Source organism: Polyodon spathula, chromosome 5, assembly GCF_017654505.1.
Source record: "Polyodon spathula isolate WHYD16114869_AA chromosome 5, ASM1765450v1, whole genome shotgun sequence".
Classification (NCBI taxonomy): domain Eukaryota; kingdom Metazoa; phylum Chordata; class Actinopteri; order Acipenseriformes; family Polyodontidae; genus Polyodon; species Polyodon spathula.
The window spans coordinates 25652009-25677207 of NC_054538.1; the positions used below are offsets into that span (position 1 = coordinate 25652009).

The 25199-nt window shown below is 36.6% G+C and overlaps 1 protein-coding gene across 1 annotated transcript in view; it reads left to right on the top strand.

The window, feature by feature from the left end:
* The first annotated feature begins 1017 nt into the window (after positions 1–1017).
* Positions 1018–25199, top strand: part of LOC121316386 (CUB and sushi domain-containing protein 1-like) — a 590542-nt gene continuing 566360 nt past the window's right edge. The window contains exons 1-3 of the mRNA XM_041251464.1: positions 1018–1246; positions 1341–1453; positions 3457–3705. Of these exons, the coding sequence (XP_041107398.1) occupies positions 1018–1246; positions 1341–1453; positions 3457–3705 (591 nt within the window). The remainder of the gene's footprint in view (positions 1247–1340; positions 1454–3456; positions 3706–25199) is intronic.

The window sequence follows — 25199 nt, forward strand, 5'->3', positions numbered from 1 at the left end:
CTGGAGGATTCACCGTGCAGTCAAAATGTTGAACTTCCTTTGTTTGAGGAACATGTTGAGGACCCCGAGGTCCAGAATAGGTCTGAAACCACCATCCCTCTTGGGCACCAGGAAATACCTGGAGTAAAAGCCTCTGAGGGCATCGCTTGGACTTACCAAGCGCACAACATTCTTCTGTTGAAGACTGGTGATCTCCTGTTGAAGGAGAATTGCGCATGCTGGTTCAACGGTGGTAATGAGCACACCCTTGAAGGGTGGCTGGCCTAAGTGGAATTGTAGAACATAACCCTGTCTCATTGTCGATAGAACCCAGGAGTCCTGAGTGCAGCGTTGCCATGGGTCGTGTCCAGTGGTCAGTCTGGTTGTGAGGCAGGGGGTGGTGGCAGCCGGAGCACCTCAAGGGCGGTCTCAGTGGTGGTCCCTTACTACCGGCTCTTCTTCTGCTTCCTTGCTTGGTCTGGGGTGGAGGGTGGCATTCAGGCCCAGCTGCCCCTGCAGGCTGTGAAGGCCACCTAGAGTGCTGTCGGTAGGCAGGAAGGCGGGGGAATTTTGAAGTGACCTCGTGGCCTTGTGGGACCTCTCAAGGCTCACATCAGTGGTCGCTCCGAACGTCTGCCCTGGTGTTATAGGGGCATCTAACAGCGCCACCTTCTCGGTCTCCACGACCTTGGCCTGGGTTAGCCAGAGGTGTCGACGAGCGGCTACCAGCGCTGCTAGAGACCTGCCTGATCTAAATCCCCATTAGGTCAGTCATTTCCCCGTCACTGCCAGGAGCTCTCCCGCGTCCGACTCAGTTCCCTGTTCTCACAGCCTCGCCGCTAGCTGTGACTGGTAAAGCACCAGTATGGCCATTGCATTTGCCGCCCGGACTGATAATGCCGCTGACGCATATGAGTTTTTGAGCATGGCATCAGCATGGGTCTAGATGGGGCCAGGGATGGAGAGCGGGAGTGGGGAAGCTGGGGCTGCCTGGTGGTAGAGGGCAGTCTATCCTAAGACTTAAACAGGGTTTCCAGCATGGTCTGCTGGGCCCTCACTGTCTCTGCGAGCTCCTGGAAACACTGCTCAGCTAAGCTTTGGCGTCTCTGTGGCGACTCTGAAGGAGAGCACCTGCGCCTCCGCAGGGAAGGAGAGTGGTACCTCTGTGGTGACCGCCTGCCTCCTGGGAAATGCCCTCTTGAGCGGTGCCACCTAGGCGGCGACCATCTCGCCTCCACAGAGGAGCGCCTATGCCTCTGCACCAGTGGTGCACACTGACATGGCGCAGGTGTCGTGGGTGCACTGATCGGTGTCGGTGCCGGGCTATCAAAGGTACTGAGTGTATCAGTGTCACTGCCAAGGAATCGTGGTCAGTGCCGAGCTGTTGCAGTCGACGCCGAGGAGGAGTGCGCTCGGTGCCGAGCAGTCGGTGCCAAGGAAGAGCGCGGTCGGTGCCGAGTTAATTGGCGCTGAGGTCAGTTCTGATCGGTGCCGAGTTTAATTGGCATCGGGGTCAGCACCAAAGATGTTTAACCGGTGCCGAGTCAATCGGCGTAGAAGATGACGCCGCAACCCCGTGGGGTCTCCCTACAGCACCACAATAGCCAGCAACGGTATAACTACACGAGGCAGTAAAGACAGTATAAAGCTGATCGCCAATCTCAGATAGAGGGGTCTAAATCAGTAGAAACTACCGACGTGAGACTATGGCAATGAGCAATCTCAGAAACACTCAAAGTAGTATTTTAACTGTGTATTTAATTAATTTGTTGGTCGAAACCGCACAAATCAGCCAATTTTCGGAACAAAGAAAGCACGAGGCAATCTATGATCAGTCTCAGTGAAGTGAGAGAGAAAATAGAGATATGCTGCTGTGAGGACGACCCTCTTCAGCAGGAGGTGGGACGACTTCCTCCTCACAGCAGGGCCCTGATAGGGCAGCTTTTTTATATATGCTTAGTGATTGGCGGTCAGAGAGGCTCTTCCCATTCGGAAATGGTTGTCATTCCACTTGAAAGGGAACTTAAGTGTGCTCTTACACAAACATTTTACTAAAAGGTCAAAAATCAAAATTCCCAGGGAAATTTTATTTGGGGTTTATTATAGAGTGTTAAAAGATTACAAATTCCAGTAACAGTTGGTTTACAAAAGCTTTTTTGTGGCAAATGTTTTACAGAGATACAGTATACCTATAATTTAAGCAAAGAAAGAAATTATTTTGAAAAAGCTTAGGTGCTACCCATTTTTTTTTTTTTTATGTAGCGCCTTTCTTAACAGAGTTATAACAAAGCGCTGAACAATTAAGAATAAGACACACCAAAAGCAAGTCAGCCAAGTAAATATTCTCAGGGAGCGAATTCTAGTCTGGGAGTGTGATTAGATAAAGCTCTTTCACCCATAGAGAGAAGGCAGAAAGAAGGAACATAGAGTAGACCTGAGTTAGAGGATTGAAGAGAATGACCCATAGTGTACAGCTTCACCAGCTCACAGATGTAATCAGGGCCAAGTCCCCTACAAGCCTTATAGGCCACAAGTAGGACTTTAAACTCAATTATCTGCTTAACAGCCAGCCAGTGTAAGGACGCCAAGACAGAGCTAATGTGCTGTCTTAGTTTAATTTGTGTAAGGAATCGGGCAGCAGAGTTTTTGAGAAGCTGTAGTCGTGCAATGGTAGATTCAGGAAGGCCTATAAATAGAGAATTACAATAATCAATCCTGGAAGAGACAAAAGTGTGCATCAGGATCTCTGCATCCTTTTGAAGGGGCATGGGTTGAATTCTAGAAATATTCTTAAAATGAAAGTGGAGGTTTTTGGAATCCCATGGATGTGACAGTCAAAAGAGAGCTCAGAATCAAAGACAACCCTAAGATTCCTGGCTGCAGATTTAAGTTCAAGTTGATTGTCATCAAAGAACAGTGAAAAAAAGAGGATTTTCTCAACTGATATCTGGATCCATCCAGTTCTGTTCAGTTTTGCTTGAATTTAGCTGGAGATAGTTGTTATTCTTCTAGGACTTAATATCATTGAGACACAAGGGGAGAGGAAAAAAGAGACATGTTTGTCAGAAGGATTAAAACATAAATACATCTGGAGTGTCATCTGCATAGAAATAAAAACCCATCTTACATTTCTGGATTACCTGTCCAAGAGGGAGCATGTAGATACTGAAAAGAAGGAGAGCTAGGATCAAACCCTGAGGAATCCCAGAGGTCATTAGCAGAGAACCTGAAGAATAGTCACCAGTGTAACAAACTGACACATAGAGGAAAGTTAAGCTTTAAACCAGTCAAGCACTGTTCCTGAGATACCAATGTCAGATTTGAGGTGGTCAATCAATCTCCCATGGTGTACAGTATCAAAAGCAGCAGTGAGATCAAGCAGAACAAGAAACAGTTTAGAAGGTCGTTAGTCACCTTTAGCATTGTTATTTCAGTACTGTGTAAAAATCTAAATCCAGATTGAAATTGTTCAAAAAGATTGTTGTGTTTGAGATATTCACCCAGTTGAAGAGCCACCACTCATTCCAGCACTTTAGCCAGGAATGGCAGGTTGGAGATGGGCTTATAGTTTTCAAGGCTCTCAGGATCCAGCTGGGGCTTTTTAAGCAGAGGAGTGATGAAGGGGATCTTGAAAGCCTGTTAGAGATTACTGGCCAAATGACTGGCAAGCACTCATGGAGCAGTTTAGTAGGCCATGGATCAAGCACACAGGTGGTTGGCTTCATGGTACTTAATAACTGCCTGACTGAAATTAAAACTTGGATCAGGCAGAATTTTCTGCAATTATTGGGTTCTCCGCAGCAGCTGCATAAAGTTGGTAGTTTTACTTTAGTCATTGATGGGCTTAAGATTAGTCTATTGCTGAAGTTAAAAGTCTATGTGTTAAATTTGACTCTGCATTGTCTTTGAGGCCTAGGTTAGAAATATCTGTAGAGTATCTTTTTTCATCTATGGAGTATCACTCACTTTAGATCATCAATGTTTGATGCAGAGAAACTGATACATGCCTTCATTTCATCGAGAATTGACTAGTGTAATGCCTTGTTTGTGCATCTTTCCACTAATGTTCTTAATAGGCTGCAATACATTCAGAATTCTGCTGCTCGAGTTTTAACAAGAAAAAGAAAGCAGGAGCATGTTTTAGCATCTCTCCACTGGTTAACAGTTAAATATAGAATTGATTTTAAGATCTTGTTGCTGACCTTCAAGGCCTTGAATAGCCTGGGTCTATCTTACATCAAGGATCTGCTTTGCTGCTACATTTCCCAATGCAACTAGTGCTCAGCTAAAAACGATCTCCTTTCCTTGCCAAGAACAAAATTACAAAATGTTAGAAATCTTGCCTTTTGCTCTTTGGCCCTTCGTCTCTGGAACTCCCTTCCAAGGTTTATCAGGGACTCAGAGTTTGGGTCTGTTTAGATCGCATCTCAAGACCTATTTTTAATCATTGGCTTATGTACTGCATAGTTTTTATTGTATTGTTGTATATATATTTATGTTTTTTATGTACTTTATGTATTTTTAAAAAAAAGTAAAGCGCTTTGGGATTTCTTTTAATGAATGGTGCTATACAAAATAATATTATTATTATTATTATTATTATTATTATTATTATTATTATTATTATTATTATTATTATTATTATTATTATTAGGCTTCCAAGCCAAAGGCTAGGAAGCCTATTGTTATTGTTAAAGTTTTATTTATTTATTTATTTATTTATTTTCTTCCCAAAACTTTAAACTGCTGCTGCTTCGAGGCTGTGTGACTGATCAGGTTCTGACTTGGCAGGTAACACACTGGATGCACTGGCTGTCAGATGCTGAAAAATTTTGTTGCTGCGTTCTTTCAATTGGCGACATGACACATTTTTTGATAAAACCTTTTGAAATCTTCTTCTTGGGAACTGGTGAAGCGATTGATCTGACACTTGGCATATATCATCAGCATCTAAACCCGCATCAAGTTTGCGAAGCAGAAGTTTCTGCAATAAATTTTAATGTAAAATGGCTGTCTCAAATCTTATTGAAACGCGTCCTTAATAGCAAACTGCTGTTATTTGACCACCGTTTGACCAACAAACTCCAAAAATGGTAGTTATTGTCCCACTAACAGTGAAATACAAATATGTCAAAATGGTTATGTTTTATAAAACAAGATGGCTGCCAGGTGTATGTTTTCATCTGAAATTTAAAACTGCCTCAGTTGACAAACGGTTTACTTGACTAACTAGAAACTTCACAAGCATCATCCTTGACACTGTAGCAATACAACTGACTTTTAAGAAAGTCGCGTTAAACAAGGTGGCTGCCTGACGCATTTTTGAAAAATAAACTTTCAAAATCTTCTTCTGTGGAACAATTGAAGTTGCTGATTTTAAACTTGGCACATTGATAACTAAACACTCTTAGAAGGGTACTGATACAGGGGCTTGGGAGCCATAAAACTGCCTGGCAGTTCTAGTTATTGTTATTATTATTATTATTATTATTATTATTATTATTATTATTATTATTATTATTATTATTAGACAACTGAGAGAGGAGAAACAAGGTGAAAAGATTCAAATTTAACAAAGTCCGGACTTAAAGTATATGTGGAAGTTGGGACAACTGCTGAGAGGGCTCTGATAGAAGTCAAGTTATCACTATAGAAAGAAAGAAACTTTCTAACAGGGGCTAAGGAGTTAGTAATGCTAGTGTACATCGGCTGCAGTCACAAGTCAGGAGATGTGTTCTAGTAGTGGAGATGACTGGATGGCAGTAATAAAACTAGAAGGAGTTAATAGCCTCTAATGGCTGTAATTGACAGTAAAACAGACTGGAGGGAGAGGAACAGCGAGGTTAAATATAAACATACCGTGATTACAAGGTTTACATTAAAATAATGTATGGAATGGTTAACTGAAACAACTTAACATGAATCCAAGTCTTAAATGTAGTTCATTATTTCAGTATATAGTGCCTAAACCTATTATAGCCCTTCAAGACTGCAGCTATGGCCAACAGTTTTGTATCACCTAGTATTTTAGGATTGAGACATAATTTATATATATATATATATATATATATATATATATATATATATATATATATATATATATATAAAATGAACATAACTTTTTTTTTATTTGCCACATAATCATAGAAACCGTAGGCCATAGTAGTAGTACAGCATTTCATGTTAGATTTTAAAATTTTACATTTTTCAATTTTTGTCAGTTTTTTGTTAGGATAGGGAAAGCAGTATGTTATTCAATATGTTAACTTAACATTATTCAGCAGGTTTCATTTGAATTTATGAAGCAAAATTAGTTAATTATACATGGTGATGCAAAACTTTTGGCCATAGCTGTAGAATCGACCACCCCTTTTTCAAGTTTGTTGAAAAGTTCTGCTGTCCACAAAGAATACAGGTCTATTAAATCTTCTTTTCCCCATTGTATTTCATCAACTTCAGTCATGAGGCAGATCTCATGTTCTGTGAAAATTATACACTTTCCAGGGAGTAAGTTTAGAAAAAGATGCAGAAGATTGTTATCCTCAAAATATAAACTAATTACCACTTTTCAGGGTTGAGAGAACCTCATTTTGACCTTATCTTTTTAGCTTCCATGTGTAATATTTGCATGTCGGCCTTGAATATTGCAAGTGAGTGTCTTAACATCTATGCAAAAGAACAGGGCATGTCTGCACTTCTGGTTATAAAGATTTTAACCTTGTTAGGGAATGTTAACAATAGTCTGCACGATGATTTCTTCTGACTTATCACTGCCTTCAGCACTTCTTTTATCTTTAGTCTCATAATAACTTAAACATTATTTTTTAAAATGCCCAGCTTTTTGTGTTGCCCTCATAATAACACATGCTATCACACGATCAATTTACAGTTAGTTGCTGATAAATAAATAAACAACACTGTTCTGTTCCTTTCCTTGTCACGCTCATTTTAAATGTATGTCTGCAAACTCACATCCACAAACATTTTATACCAATCTGATTTTCTATAAGGACATAAATGAGTTTGTGATTCATATTTGTGAATGCCTAATTATTAGCTGATTAACATATTGGTTGCATATATTGGTTGCAATTTGAGAATTAAATACGCTAATTGATAAAATAAAGTAGAATTAACTAATGTAGCTCATAGAGATAGTTAATTTTTTATTGACATTCAAGAAAATTCAACATCTTTTAATATTCACAGGTATAGCCACTCTGTGTCTGATTAGGAGAACAGTAGAAATTACAGATGTGTTAGGGTTATTTTTGGGCAACAATGCCATATGGCATCAAGAAAGCAAACTACAGATGAAATTGAAGTTGCATGAATATAAATTCATGAAAATGCAAGTAGAAACACATAGAAATAAGCTTACGCTTGTTTTGCAAAATTGGATTGGTCTCAAAGGGCTACAGTGAGGGTAATAAACGGGTAGTAAACAGGACAGTGTTGACGGCTCCTATAATATAATAAAATTCCAATGAAATCAATACTTTGTCATTTAAAATGTAAATCTAGGGGTATGTGTAGTTTTTTACTAATGGAAACACACTTACAGAAATGCCTCCGTTTTTAGATTTTTTTTTAGAAGTTGGCATAATATTTGTAAATCATTTGTCTTTTCTCAGCTTAAAAGTTAAAGATTTCTTTCAATTATGTTTTCATTCAGTATTTTGTCACAGAGGCAACAAAAAGGTGAAAGCAGCAATATAACGTCTAAAAAAAACAATAACTTAAATGTAATTGAAAAATAAAACAAGAAACAAACATGATTGCAGTGATTCAATACAAATACTGCTTGAAGATGCGAATGAGTTTGAGTGAGCTTTTTAAAATTCTGTCCATGAATCACCCTTGCCACAGGATCGATTGCGATTGTTCTAGGACTCAGTTACTCTTTGCAGAAATTGCATTGTCTTATATGTTCTAATTTTGCTTGTCTGGAAGGTTTCACCAATTAAGTTTTAAAATGACCGTTTGGGTCACACAGAGTAGTGCAGCCATAGGAATTTGGAATTTTGACTCAATGTCAAGATTGTTTTAGACAGATGACATCCAATTAATTTGCTCCTGTCATTCAACTGCACTCATTCAAACTTGAAATATGTATCCCCATGATGTTTGTCATTCTTTATATGGATTTAAAATGTTCAGTTTTGAAAGAAACACATGTTACATCAAATATGTATTTTCATTTTAAAACATGATATCTGGTACTACACTAGATTAAAGAATTATTAGTTTACATGCCGTGCTTTTAGACTGTCTTGCTCCTGGGTCATTTAACCTGCTTCCAGAAGACACTGCTGAGTTGAAATGGTCAAGGAAGTAAAGCAGCAACAGACTTCCGTCAAGTCACAGTGAGGCAAGCGAACTGAGGACTTTCTTAAGCTTGCTGTAGATATCTGTTTAAAATGAAAATATATTGCTGTAGCAAAAAATGCACATTTGAGCGAATGGAAGTTCTAAAAGCGTAGGACTTATGTCATTATTTTGTCAGCTACAATTACAATTAGCAAACATGATCTTTTACAACATCTATAGTCAGAATATATTTGTGTTTGTTGATTTTACAAGTTGCACCAGTATCAAATGAGATATCAGTAGTCAGTATGTTATTTGCATCTGTTTGCATTTGTTTTAACACTGCTGTTGCTGCTTGGGCAATAATATCTTACATTTCAATATGACTAATGTTATTTAATAATGAGCTAAATATACCATTTAAAGTATTTAACCATAATCCTTTTTTTTTTACAACCAACCTGCAATGAGTGAAAAATCTATTTTCAAAACTACTGAAAATTATTGTCAGCAATATTTAATGCTGAAATAACCTTACTCTAATCAAATGATGAATACATATACAGTATGTATATCTACCCATACTCATCTGTTGTAGGCATGAATAAATCAACTTAAAGGAGAATGCAAACCAGATCAGTTTCTTTATCGGAATTTAACATATTCAATTATCGTATACATAATTTAACAAACATGTACATTTTTCATTGTACCTTGCATAACACATCTGTATTTGGCATGCACAAGTGATGTGTTGATTTTTGTAGCCAATGTTACTTGCCTTGAAATGACTGCAATGTAACGGAGCCAACCTTAATCAACAAAAAAAGAGTTTGGGACTGCCAATAGGGGTCTTTCAAGAAGCTGCTTGATGAGATTCTGGGATCAATGAGCTACCAACAACCAAACAAGCAAGATGGGCTGAATGGCCTCCTTTCGTTTGTAAACTTTCTTATGTTCTTAGTATAAATCTATCTATAGTGGCTTGGCAGCAACGGCAAAGTGGGATAAGAGAGAAATAATATAGAACTTGTAGAAAAAATGAGGACCGAGAAGAATTGTGAGCATGAGGAATCCTGGAAATAAGAAGATATGAGGAGGCCTGGAAATACTATCAAATATGCTTCCCAGACCTGACCTGTGGAAGATGGAAGAGCAAATAATCCAATTTTGTCTGTGTTCTGTGTCTGGTTATTTGCAGCACTATGGGTTAAAGAGGATGAGAATTGTGCCCTGCGTGGTACAAAAGTTGCTTTGTAACATATTTTGTCAAATTGCAGACTGGTTTTGGGTCAGAGGCTATATGCTGTAGATGGAAACATGATGAAGTATTGAATAAATGTATTTATCCTGAACAGATGTAAGATTTGTACACATTAGGTGTATTGTGTTTAGATTATTCTAATTAATAATTATTTATTTAATTGGGCCTTTGTGTTGGAAATACAATGTTTTATATAGAGATCAAACTGCATAATATACATTTGTTTTTACTGTATAACAGTGTTTTCTTTACATGTATTATATCCTGCTAGGTATGTACTTTCCTGGTGACGGATATAGTGGAGGTGGCCATAAGCATGTCTCACTAAAGTTGTATAAAGTATATTTCTAGAAAACAGCTTGTCCAATTGCGATTTAATTAATTAAAAACAAAGAGATTTGATACATTAATTTCACAACTACATTCAACGGCATATTAATTGAAAATAAGTAATCAATTAAATGATTTGCATTGAGATCATTTTTTAGTATAAATGAACATATTATGCTTGTTTATTAATATGCATTACAGAGATAATTAATGTTGAAAACTCTGCTTTGTGTATGTTTAACAGAACCGTCAGAAAATCCTCATAAAAATTGTAGTAGTGTTAATGTATATTGTTAAGTTAATTTAAGAAAGCTTTTATGTAAGATTGGAATATGCGCTTAACTCTGATTAAAACTACATTCCATGGCTGAGTAAAGGAGACGAGTCTGTAGCAACCATTTAGTATTTTATTGTAACGCAATATTATGCTTTAACAGTTTAAGAAGAAACAGGTCTAAAAAGTGTTTTAACGTTAATTACATTTTATTTCTATGGTGTGTCTGTGGCAGTGCATCTCTGAATGACAGGCTGGTGCTGGGGGTCATGCCAAATTTTTCCCCCCTCCCCCTATAAAAACCTTATTAACAGACGTTATTAATACACGTTTAAAACAACAAAACAATGTCTATAGCAGTTGTCTCTGTAAAAAGAGAAAATATTTGTCAAAGGTTTTGGTTTTTACAGTTATATGCTGCTTCTCATTACTCACATCTGTTTTTCTCCCATTTGTGAACTGTGTTATTCTTTAGCATATCGAAAAATATGGGGGTCTGATCAACATTTCCAACCTGTCAAAGCTGGCATTTTGGTTCTTCTTTTCTTGGCAGTAAGTCACGTTGCTGCTTGTGTATGCTGGAAGTAATGTCTTTGTTCGTCTTTTCTCGGCAGTCAGTCACATTACTGTTAGTGTACTCTGTTAGTCACGTCTTTTGTTTGGCGATTTTAGTACACACATTACTATACTCGAATTTAAGATGAAGGTTGTTATTTAGAAGCAAAAAATGGTTAAAAAAGTTTTAAAGGTAAAATAACATGACAAATAACATTTCATCAAAAATGTAATTTTTGTAAGACTTCATTATTGATTTATTTTTTTTAATTTTATTTTGTGTTTGTTCACTTAAGATGGGCAGAGTGGGCTCCTCTCGTTTGTAAACTTTCTTATGTTCTTAGTATAAGTCCATCTATAGTGGCAAGACTATCAAATATGCTCCACAGGCCTGACCTGTGGAAGATGGAAGAGCAAATGATCGATTGCGTGATGTTTTGCCTTTGTAATTGATTTTATTTATTTGCACCAACAATTTTGAATCACGGCACTTGCCTGGACGGCATCCCCATCTAATTAACAATGATTAATGTACAGGCAGTCATTGCGTTTACGACACATATGGTTCCTGAAAGTCACATTGTAAGTCGAAGCGTTGTAAGTCAAAGCACATTTTCCCTTAGGAACAATGTTATAAATTGGGGTTACATTCCTGACTCAGCCAGATAATATAGTTTTACAAAATGTACCTGTTATATTGTACTCATGCAGATATTTATTTAAATTTTTGCACTCAGCCCGGTGATTATTCACACATTACTCAGACACCTACCTGGCTTGTTTAAAAGTACAGACTCTGGGCTTTCCAATGACATATGCAGTGTGTGTATGTGGTACTCCTAGCAGGTAATACGATTGCCTGAAGTTAAGCCCCTCATCATGTGACAGAGTTCACAGCTTAGGTTTCATTTTGAATCAATTGCTCTTATCAGACATTGCTAAAGGCAAATAAAAAAATAAAATAAAAAAAAACCGCTAGACTAAGACAGGGCAACCATGACAGGTACTGCAGTTCGGACACCTAGCTGCACACCTGACGCATGGCTCATATGTCACTCTTTGTTTTATTATCCATTATTTCCATTACATGAGAGTAGATGTTAAAGCTTCATGCTGATTTAAACTTGTCTCTCGCCAAGATAAGCACCAACTAAGACGTAGCTTTACAGTAAACTAATGTGACCCATCTGCATCTCCATCCATTTGCGTTTCCTTCCATCTGATGATGTAGATATCCTTCTGCCTGGTGTTGATGGCTGAAGTGTAATGCTGGCTCCAGGGATCAGCTTATTTTGCCTCCCCGCGCATCAGCACACACAACGTCTGCGATGCTGGCTCCAGGAATCAACCACAATGTGGTCTCCCCAGATGACAACTTATCATTCTGTATGACACAAGAAGGAATAATCAACTAGATCATTCATTGCATACTGTAAACATTAATTATACAATCAACCTCATTGTTACACTGCTGAGTTAGACACAACTAAATCACAGCCCTCTGAAAAATCTCATTAAAGGAGTATATTTATTTCATTGGGGGTGAGCCAGGCTACCTGTAGTGATGTCGTCTGACTTCTCAGAGAGCCGCCCACAGTTAGGACCTAGCCCTTGGCCAGATGAGGTCCACATCGTGCTAAAATCACCGCCACTCTTAGGTGAGGCTGCTTCATGGTGAGGCAACCTCCAAGGTTGGACGCACGGCACCCGCATGGAGTTAGTAAAGATTTAATAGATATAGAAAAGGGGTCCCCATCTCTTGGCCGATCTGACATACAAAAGAGGGGTCCCCGTCTCTTGGGGGGCCCCGTACATAAACAGATGCTAGAGAACCGGAAAGGAAGGAAGAAAAAGGGAAATTCTGCCTTGGAGAGCTGCCCCCAATGAGGTGAATTATAGACTACCAAAGCTGGGATGGAAACGAGAAGAGAGCCTCATGTTACGAAGAGAGAGCTCCTACAGCGAGGTTTAGCAAGAATAAGTTTAGCCCCTCAGATTGCGAGGGTAGTGATAGATCATGAGATGCTAAAAGTTTGGGTTTGGCCGGGAGTCCCCTCTGACTCATGGAGGACCCTCCTGCTGAGGTAAAGGAAGCTGATCTTAACCAAGGGTTGGAGAAAGTGACATCACTAACCCCCCAGAGGAGACCGGTGCAAAGGCGGTTGAGTTATAGAGGATTTGATTGATAATAGGAGATGAAAGAATAGGGTGGAGCCCAGCTCTCGCCCCCTGAACCACATTAATAGGTTAACACAGAAAACTGAAACGAAATTGACAGTGAAACAATCAGAAACACAATTAAAGAAGAGCCTTCAAAAATCTGAAATTAAGCCATTAATATGTGGTGACACTGTAGATCTACTTACAGGGGAAGCAAATTGTTTGGGTTAATTTATTCAATATTAGAAATCAGAAATTAAATAAAAATCTGAGTATGTATATCAGGAGAGGAGAGGTTTGTAAATGTGTCAATGATGAGTCATGTTATACTAGAACCACTGCATTTCCAAAATGTCACAGACATAACATTAAAGTGCCTCCTTTTGTAGTCTTTTTGAAAATCTTTTGGCTGTGCATTTTTTTTACATGAATAATAATAATAATAATAATAATAATAATAATAATAATAATAATAATAACTATTTTTATATAGCGCCTTTCATAGTGGACCACCATCACTAAGCGCTTTACAGAAGTAGGCTATGCACTGTTCATCACATGCACAGTGATTTAACAGCTCATCTGCAGGATGGAGCACAAGGAGGTTAAGTGACTTGCTCAGGGTCACACAGTGAGTCAGTCAGTGCCAGAGGTGGGAACTGAACCGCTGGACCACACTGCCTCCTATTCAAGATATACAACCCTAATGGCTGAATCTTGGTACATGTCCAGTAGTATTTCATGGTTTGATCTCAAGTAGACAATTGAATTGATTTATAACTAGCAACAGAGGGAGATTAGGAACCAACATTGGACTAGAATCTACGTATCCCACATTATAAAGCATAAAAACAAACAGCCAAAGGATTTTCTAAACAAGAAAGTGGGAACATTTTTACTTTCCTAGCTGTTAAAAGGTAATAAATTAAACTGTAATTTTAAAGCATTGGTTAGCCCTTTTACGAAAAAACAAACAAAAAAAAAGCAACTTTCCACTGACTTCAATAACCCTGTGGTAAAAAAATCAATAAAAATATATTCATATTCTGTCTGTTGTGTTGTTTTTTTTTTTTGTTTTTTTTTTTTCTGTAGATGTATGTAGGTGAGGATCCTCTATTACTTAAAGTTTAATTTCAGTGTATATTGTAGAATTATAAATATTTGGTATTACCTTCCATTTTATGGTGTTGTAGATAATTCTAAGTAAAATGTATGGTTCGCATGTTTGGTGACTTCTGTTTTGTTTGTAAAAATGGTTCAATCTAAATCAAAGTAAAACCCTATTTGAAAGGATTTTCTGCTTAGAATGACATAATCTGTAACTAGTGTGATCAGGGTATGTCACCTCATTTTACAGTACTTTAATAGGGTTGATCTGGCGACATGCTCTGTTTGTGAAAGCAGAGCCTAGAGAGTTCATATGCAGCTTTATGGATTCAACCAAAATGTAGAATATATTTGAGATGTATGTTATTAGTAATAAATGTTTATTAATAATGTATATAACCTCAATAATAGCATGCATCTCAAATATATATTCTACATTTTGGTTGAATATATGATTAATATTTCAAAAATATTGTCATGGTGCATTGTTCATTCAAAAAGGTTTTGGAGTGCCTAGTTTTTAATCTTTTTCTTTTGTTTTCTTCCTGGTAGCGTGTGTGACATTATTAATAAATAACCCATCTGAAAAAAATGTCACTAAAAGCCATCTTTATAGGTATGAACACATTTTGTGAAAGAAATGAGGTGTCATTTCATTTGATATAAAAAGAACATTCAACAATAATAGATGATTTATCTTGAATCACATCTATGAGTTTGTTATAGCATGCAGACATGTGGGAGTATTTAAGTGTTTTAAAAGAATGTGGCGCTTCCTAAAGCTTGTAACAGTAGATCTTAGATGAGTGGAAAAGGAACCGCTGTTCCATACTGAAGAATCTGTTAAAATTTAAAAAAAAAAAAAGTCTCTATTTGCTAACAATGTTAATGTCAATGACAGTTATTTGATTACAGGTTGAAGGTGATTGACTTTACTCAGAGTAATTGATCCTTGGCTTCCAGTGCTTGACTGCCTGGCAGTAAAGTGACTGGGTCTTGGCTCGTGTTTGTTTGCAAGATGATTGTTCCCTGACTCTGGGGTCATGTACAGAACTGCATTGTTGGAGGTTGATGGGTCCCTGGAACTTAATGAAGTCATCATTTGGCTTTAGAACATATCTATGTGTGCATAGTGAGTGGCCCCTTGCAATGAAGCTGTGCTTAAGTCAGGCACACTGATAAATCTTTAGAAACCCTGTAAGGAGCTTATGACAGAAGTATTTTTTATTGGTAGCTAGCTCAAGGCGGACACATCAAAATCAATCTGAAGACACTTGTGACTTGTCTTGCTTTATTCATTGCTGCATGCAAATAAATGTTCCCAGTGCAGTAGCCCTAGTGCTAATGTATCTATATTATCTGCTCACTTCAAAAACTGATTTAAAGTCCAGCCCTTTACAAAGCTGTGAGGACAAAAGCTAGTATGACTCATGAAGGTCACAATTGCCTTAACACAAAAATTTTAATTTTATTTAAAAATCCAATTCTTTGAAATATTGGACCTAATCATTAATTATAATAAACTTAAATCCCATTTTGATAAATAAAATACAAGTTGGTTTTAAGGAGAGAATTTAGCTTATTTTTGTATAATAAAGCACTCTTTTCTTTGTGTGAACTAAAAACACAGGTGGACATTTCCACAATTAAGCTGCACTTCTCTCCAACAAGCAGACAATATCACTCTAACTGCATGTCACATCATTTTACATGCTTCTCATTTTATACTGTACCCCCTGTTAAATATATAGTGGACTCCAAAGCTGTATATTTAAAGACAAATATTTAGTTTTTGGCATTAAATCCTGTTTATTTCAAATGGATTCTATTGACTATTTAAATTAAGGGAGGTTAACAGTGTCTGCTAATCAAAATGGTCAATAACACCTACTTGTAGTAGAATCTCAGGAAGATAGGAAATATTCTATTCAACTTATTGGCATTGTACAGCATAGCAAATTTGTGGATGGCACTTCATGGTTAACTTGTATTAATTTCGTAAAAGATCAGTAAAACTTTCAATTATTTTCCTTTAGATTTTGTTATTTCTGGCAGTATATATATATATATAATATATATATATATATATATATATATATATATATATATATATAATACACACACACACACACACACACACACACACACATATATATATATATAAATATATATATATATATATATATATATATTATATATATATATATATATACATCATATAATTGATAATATATATAACTATAATTTAATCTTAATAATTGAATAATCCCAATAATATTCAGAACACTAAGGGGTACCTGTACTAAAATGGGCCAGTCGCAGCACAAACATACCCGAATTTGCATTTTCCTTGTGACAGTTTGCAAAGTGTACATGTTGTTGTATGTACTAAGAGAAAATATGTTAACAAAGAGAGTCGTGAAACTTTTTTTATTTTTTAAATAATGAAAGGCAGTTTAATCCCATTCAGATTCTATAGTGGGGCCCCCACCTTCGCCCTCAAATAATGTGTTTCTATAAAAAAGATTTTCATAATCGTGTATTATTATATTATTATTATTATTATTATTATTATTATTAGCTTTGCCTACTTAGTAGTCTAGACAGTTAACACAAAATAGATCATGGTGCCGCATTGACAAGTTACAATACTCACAGAAGGGCAGTCAATTCTCGTTGCTACGAATTTCAAGTGGCCAGCAAAATGTTGCATAATGCCACTAATTCGTATTGTCATGAGTAGCCTATTAGCCAAATGTAGAGTCAGTTTTTTATTTAAGTGAGTCAGTTGTTCAGTGCTGTACAGCTGAAAAAGCGGACTGGGAAACATCTGCAAAAATTGCGACTTTTTAAAACGTGCTTTCAAAAGTTCTTAAATTGATGCAATTGTAAGTGTCGCAATTGCCGGCAGCTTTAGTGTATCTCATTACAATATTTGAGGACTCTCATTTGCACTCCATCCCATTTTTATGCTGGAACGCCCATAATTACATATTCACGTCAGGCTAAACCTCAAAACAGTACTGCTGCCACAAAGCATTGTCTAAAAAGTCACTAACAGCATTGCATATGTTTAGTACAATTCACCCTAGATTTCTGACTCGTTTGCGACTATTGCAACAACCGCAACACTTTAGTACATCTGCCCCTAAGAGCTATTGAGTTACAGAACACAGATTTATATTACTTGTTTGTAAATCTGAACAGTAACTCCTTTAAACTGAAAAACTTTGTCATTTCCTTGCAATGAAATGGAATGTCAAGGCATTAAGAAATTACAGAAAAAGAACCCCATTAATCACATAGCTTCCAACTAGCTGTTTGTTTCAGAAATTGATTATTTAGCTAGCTATGCCTTAAACATTACTGCATTACTGTCTTGAAAACAAATGCTTTCTGTTTTCTAGGAATGAGTGCGTTTGATTGCTTGCTTTATCAAAAAGCAGAAGAAAATGTAGATGGGGTCTAATTCATGACTGCCAAGTGCTAGTTCCAGTGTTACTGGCGAAATATATGCACTGCTGGTTGAAAAGGCAGACAAAAGAAGTGAAAAAACTAAATATATTTATCCAAAATGAGATAAACAAGGATATATTATTCTGTAAACTAAAAAATAAGATAACAAATCAAACAAAAAATAAGTGGGGAGAAATCACTTCAATCACTGGTCCACCGTGAGATAGCAAAAAGGTTTGCAAGAATGGCAGGATTTCTCTTATGTGAAAGTGTATTGCAGTTAGCCAACTACAAGGGCTTCTGCGGTGTTGTTAATGATTCAAAGAAGCTCTCCTTACTAAGTTCTGCCATTACATTTCCACAGAGCATCACAACCTCCAGGAACATGTCAAGCTTACACCAGATCACTGGTGAATGCAAGTAGTTCAAGAGCGACCAGAATTACAATAGTGTATGGGAAACACTACATCGTTGGACTTACGATGATCTTAAAATGCTGGTTAGGTTAAAGTTGCTTTAAAACTAACATAAATTTCTCACTTTAGAAAATAAGAAATGGGTTCAAGACGTGTTAGGAATTTAAAGGTGGTACCAAATAGCTAATTTTAATATATAATCAATGTTCCTTGTTTAAAATGCTTTGATCTACTGAATAGCTTTTTTGTACGGGCACTGTGATTGCAGACCATTCGCTGCAGTCGAGGCATCTTTTTTTTTTTTTTTTTTTTGACAAGTAAACAATATCATTACTTAAGGGACTGTGTGGCGCTAACATGACTTCTGAATACAAAGTGATGTTTAGATTTCTGGTTGGACTTTGATATTTCGAGTAGACTGTGTCACAGTGAATTAAACATTCCAATATTCTTGCTGCCTAGCTGTTTAAATGCTAAGGATGCTTTGCTTTCACAAATCAAACACTCCATGGTTCTATCTAGTGCCTCAGTCGGTTAAGGGCAGAGCAAAGCAGTTAGTTCACAGATTGTTCAGTCTCATTGACGTCAATGTAAGAAGAAATCTACCAGCAGTATCAATTGTGTTAAAGAAGCCAATTATACAGAAGGTAGAGATAATCTATTGTGATATGTCTTGCTATATTACTTAATAATAAAAATGTGCAATCTGTTACCCAGTTCATTGTGATTCCTTATGTACATTTCGAATCTGATAATACATTGTATTTTCTGCCTGGCCTGTCTGAACACTTAGTATGGTCGGTGAAGGTCATAAAGCCTTATTGACCATGTGAAAAAGATTCACTTCTTTAAAAAACATTAGCAGGAGGCCAAAGTAGTTGAAAGGAATTCCATTATATGTTTTAATTATGCTTAAGAGAAAAACTACACACAAATGTATTTAACATGGATATAAAGAAGTGTAATCCACAATTGCCTAAAAAATAGGCTAAAATGTTTTTTTAGGCAGGTACTGGTATTGGGACCCATACAGTTTATAAAATATATTGCAGCCAATCTTAAGGTGTACTGTGTAATGAACAAGCAGCCCTGTGCTATGGAGGTCACATTGCCACGGAGACATGCATGGATTAAGGATAACAAGTTGCTTTGTTAATCAGCATAAAGTACATTAATGTATTTTTCTCATTCAGAACCTATTCTCATAATTTAATTAAATAGTTTCATAACCCCTCTGTAACAGGGGTGTTGCTACCTTCGATGTAAGGACTACTTGCAATGAATGATTAATTGAATTCTCTGGATGACATGCAGTTATGTTCGCTGCTTGATTGAGAGGAGATGGAGACAGAAGGTTGGGATTGACACACCCTCCAAGTGAATAGGTTTATTTACACACACAGGAACCCCACGTGATGCTACCAGCAATGGTAGCTCATGGGGGACATACAGCCCAGAAAAAGCAAAATAAACACAGTACAAAAAACTATCAAAGTAAAGGTGCCATTAAAATGGCTTGCACTACTCTGCTAAAATAAATGGAGGTCCCGCTTGTCTTCTATACTGGGTGGGATCTACTCTTTTTATTTACTGCTTTTTTTTTTTTTTTTTTTAACGCACAGAAATATAATTTAGTTACCATCGTTCGTTTCTCATTAGCGGCAGTAACGGTAACGTACAGTCTCCCACTCTCTTTAATTGACTGCCTATTGTCAGTCAGTACGGGTACGGAGCCCTCTAGAAAAATACAATACGATAAAACTTGAAAAAAAAATAAATATATTATAGATTATATATATTATATATATATATATAAGCTTATATATAATATATATAGATATATATATATATATTACACGGATGATAACGCTATTGCGATAGGAATTGTATTTCAACATTGGGGATATGGGGTGCCATGTGTAAAAAAAAAAGACTTAATATTTTAACATGACTTATTTTCCAGATTTAACTTAACTCTTGTATTTTTTCCCAGATTTAACGTATATCTTGTATTTTTTATAAATTGTGAAAATAAATACTTTTTTTTTTTTTTTTTAAATGTGTACATTCAGATATAATTTATATCTAGTTACAAGATTTAACATTTAACTAAATATTACATCTCTTAACAAGATTTAACATTTACCTAAATATTTAAATCTTGAATCTCTTAACAAGATTTAACATTTATCTAAATATTTGGCCAGCTAAATCTGGAGTTTGTATGCAAATGAGCTCCACCTGTTTGTGATTTCACACGATTTGATTGGCTCTTGTAATGCTAATAGGGACATATGCAAATTTTAGCTTTACAAGAGATAATCAAATCGTGTGAAAGCACAAAGTGGGCGGGGCTCATTTGCATACAAATGCATAGTTAAATATTTAGCTAATTGTTCAATCTTGTTAAGAAGATTTAAGATTTTGTTAAACTAAACTAAAAAAATACAAGATTTAAGTTAAATCCGGAAAAAAAGATGTTAAAATATTAACGCTTTTTCTACACATGGCACCCCATATGTTATACTGTTATATACTTTTTACAAGTATATAACACTATACAGCAAGCTTGGGGTTTCTCTGTATTTAAACACTAAGCAAAGCAGAAAGAAAATGTCTCTCTTGTTTTCTGACTATGTTTTATAATTAATTTTTGTTTTATTTTATTTTTACATGTTGTTTTATTTCATTTTATAGGTTGCATTTCGTTTTATTTCATACTTTGTATTTGCGAAAAACACAGGGCTCTACCTATGGCTTACAACAGCCCTGAGATAAACAAACAGGATGTTTTTACACCTTATACCCCCTGCAACACACCTACCTTCTGATTAGCCACATCTGGCAATCACACACAGCAGACAGGCTCTCCCAGGGACATCAGGTACTCCATTAATTATTTACAACAACCACAATAAACACACGATTTACAATATGCACTTACACAAAAAAAAAAAAAAAAAAAAAAACATCTGCTTGTGCAGGGCTCCTGCCCTTCCACACCCCCAAAAAAGTATTTATAAATTTAGCAGTTTGCAACACTTGTTGAAAGAGTATGTAAAAATAATTCAATAGACAAAAAGACTGGATCTTAAATTGGAGCTTGCAAATTGTGTGTTTAGTATTGATGACTGTTTTAAGATGAAGTTTCAAAGTAGCAACTTTTCTGAAATATGCATTTGTATGTGTGCAAGGTTTGTGGAACCTCCCTTGGCAGGGTCTCCACGTAAATGTTTTTGAGCTGCAGACAGTTTGCAGGCCTTGCAGCAGGCCTTGACCCACTGTCCCCTCTGGTTCTCCATAATAGGAGGCGGGTACCCGCTGGCGGTAGATGACTTGACACACCGCTTGCCCTGCTCCCGCTGTGTCTGGAGAAAATCAGACAGGACTGGACCAAGGTCCTTCTAGTAGCCCCTTATTGGCCAGGAGACTGGTTTTCAGCTCTGATGCAGCTCCTGAGCGGCAAGCCGTGGAGACTGTCCAAGGGCCGCGATATGCTCAGTCAGGCATCCCGATCCCGACCCTGGATCTGGCCCCTGAACGGCTGCATTTGAGCTGTCTGAGTTTGTCCAATAAAACTATTGACACCCTACAAAATGCCAGAGCAGCGTCCACATTCCCAGTACAGGTATAAGTGCAGGACCTGTTTGACCAGGAGAAATCCCCCTCTACTATAAGGTCTATCTGGCAGCCATTAGAGCTTGCCATGTCAAAATTGACTCGAAAGATATTGTTCCTTGCTGGAGGCTTAATGAGGAGCTGGATGCACTCATGAAACCTCCATCTGAGCCCTTGCATTCAGCTGAGCTGAAATATTTATCACTCAAAGCAGCTTTTTTGCTTGCAATCATCTCTGCAAAGTGGGTGAGTGAGATGCAGACATTTTCAGTTGTGAAAGCCTGCTTCATTTTTGCAGAAGCCAGGACAAAGGTTACGCTCTGTACCAATCCTGCCTTTTTGGTGAAGATTTCATGTCAACCAGTCTGTGGAATTGGAGGCTTTCTATGCACCTCCTTTCTAGTCTGATAGGAAGGGACAGCTCCATACTCCCTGCCCAGTGCGAGCCCTTGCATACTACGTTGACAGGATGAAAAGAGGCAGTCCGAACAATTTTTTATCAGCTATGGGGCGTTCCTATGGTCAAACCCTGTCTAAACAGATACAGTCAGGACTGCCTATGAGCGAGCCTACTTGCCCCCTCCAGAGAAGATCACTGCCCATTCCTCAAGGAGCATGGCAACTTTGTGGGCTTTATTCCAGGGTGCATCTGTCAAAGACATATGGAGTGCAGCGGTGTGGGCAACTCCTCATACCTTCACTAGGTTGTACAGATAAAATATCCTGGATCCTCAAAACCCTGGCTTTGGAATTAGAGTGTTAAAGGTGGCTTCCAAGTTGGCCTTTACAACACAGGAGTTCTCCCTCAGTTTTGTAGCCCTACGTTTTGTAACCTCTCGGCTTAGCCTTGTAGCATTGTAGTCGTTCTGCAATATTGCCCTTGCAATGACTTTGGTACACTTACCCATGGGGTAATGGTTACATTTCATACTTGAAAGGGACGTTAGGTTATTATCATAAACCTGGTTGAAATAGAAATGTAACCGTTAACCTTCAAGGTCGTTGCGTCCGTGATTGCAGCAGGCTTGAAGGAAAAACTACGCTGAGATATGTGTGCACAGTTCTTTATACGCTCAGGGGCATGTAGAGCTTATTTGAAGATATCATATTTAACAATAATACCTCAATAACCTAAGCAAAACCCCCACTCTGTTGGTAATATGCAAACATTAGTTAATATTAATTTCTTAAGATACAGGATGATACTACCATTATTTGAATAATATTTAAATACAAATATAAAGTTTTAGTCCTTAACAAATAACTATCAATTTCTCCAGCATAAACCTCCTTTTTTCAAGGTAAATAATATATGATAAGATATAATTTTACTTTGAAACATTTCATCAATTCAATTTGTATCATTTGAATATGCTTTTATAGTCTAATCTAAAACATGAGATTTAAAAAAAAAAAAAAAAAAAAAAAAACATTTTAAAAATCTTCATGCTGAATAACTACTGTACAATGATGAGGTAAACTAGCTTAGGCATGCAAATCATTACATATTGTTTAGTCATGGAGCGATTACCATTTTGTACGTTTCTAATATCATATCTAAGGGTTTTCAACATTTGTAGTAAATGTATTCTTACTGTCTATTCATTTACACATAGGTATTGTACAGACATTCATTTTAACAGGGGGGTTAGGGTTAGATTAGTAATATTCTGGTACATTATCAAATTAAAAAATGTATCTATATAGCTATTTGATATAAATATTATCTTTCTAAAAACTCTACATTAAGTACAACTTTACCAATCAGTACTGTATCTCCAATTTCACCAGGCAAAGTATTAAACATTTTACACTCATAACAGAAAACCATTACTTATGACAATTATCAGGTCATTTTGTGTTGTACATTGATATTTTATCATTGTCAAATAGTCAGATAAATTAGACAGTTATTAAACCTTTAGGAAGATTTGCTATTTCCTCTCTAATTTTTAGATTTGCAGGTATTTTACTAATATTGACAAGTACTACATTAGTAAGTGCATTTCTTAGCATTACTCTAAGTGTTCCTAATAGGGAAATGTAGTACATTTTCGTGGTATGTTTATTGAACTATAATTCACCATTTACCATGTGTGCAGAAATACCTGTACTGATTTCAATATATGACAATCAGCATTCATAGGAATGGAATTACTTTAATTTAACCTAAATAGATTTTTAGTCAAATTCACTTACAGCCCTTAAATAGAAAACATACAACAACACAAACCACATCTCCCAAGTTTTCTTAACATGAAAGATTTATACGAAAGATTTACTACCTATGCTAGACCCAGTACACATACAAATATTTTTTACTATTTACCTGGTCTTGAAACATTAGTGAGCCACTCTTATTTAACTTCAACTTCTCATACACTGATACACAAAACAACAGGCACATTGGCCCAAACAAAAGACACAATAATCCAACAAGTATCGTGCTGGTGTAAAGCCAGCACGAGTAGCAATTGTTTTCTATAAATTGTCTCTCGTTCTTACTCCCTGAGCATCCAACCCCTGTCAGCAAAAGATGCTGGTTTTTATATTGTGGTCGAGGAATTAACTGGCCATTAATTACCTAGTTTATTCCTCGACCACATTCTGCACAGGTTTTGTCATATGCGTGGTCGACAGCCAATCTGTTAATCAGTCACTCACTAGCTGCCGACCACAAGATGTAGTCTGGCAGAGACGAGGAGCAAATATTGTTTGAATTGTAACAATAAAACAAACACCAAACAGTATATTTAAATAAATAAATAAATACATAAAATAAATAAATAAATAAATAAATAAATAAATAATAATAATAATAATAATAATAATAATAATAATAATAATAATAATAATAATAATACAAAACAGCACCAATAAACACAGGCTGCTCTGTCACACTGTCCATTACGGTCACAGCTCGGTCTGAAGAAAAAGGAAATGTCCAGCTCTGAAAATCAGAACACAAGACAGCATCACTGACCTACACTAGGGTATACAAAAATAATATACAACTGAAGTATCACATTTACTAAAATGTTACCTTTTTAAATTTATTTTTATATTTTTTCTTATGGCTCAGTTATTATGAGATATTAACGTCATGATCCCAGACAAGCCTTTTGTCATTTTAAATATTTCACTAAACAAACATTAAAATTGAAAGCTACAGTGCACAGTGCAAAAGCACATCATAAAACAAAACAAAACAAAACAAAAAAACATTTGTAGGTGAAAAATGCTAGAATAAAAGTCTCTACATTTAAAAAATATATATAGACATGTGAAATTTTCAGTCCACTGAAATAAATGGCTTTACATAATCTCTGTAAGTAAGATATTGGAGTGTCCAGCGTGTAAACACAACACAAAATAATAAATTAACATAGCATCCAAAGTAGCACTATAGCATTTAATTTATCTGTTTACTGCTTGAATATGCTATTGAAAGAAAGGGGACTGAGAGTGCTCACAACACCAGTGTTTCTATTTACAGCAAAGTGCCATGCATTAACCATTAGCCCCTAGCACACTTTTGCCATTACCCCAACAATATTAAAGCAGCAGAAGCAGGAACTGAATGTCACGATTCTACTCTAGTTGTTGTTGTTTAACCAAAAAACAGGGTCATTAGAAGGGGGTCCTGCAGGTATTATGATGTGTTATTTGTATCATCACTCCATTGCGCTCTTGTTCTCTTGAAGGACAGTGTAAACAAACTAATTCTGTT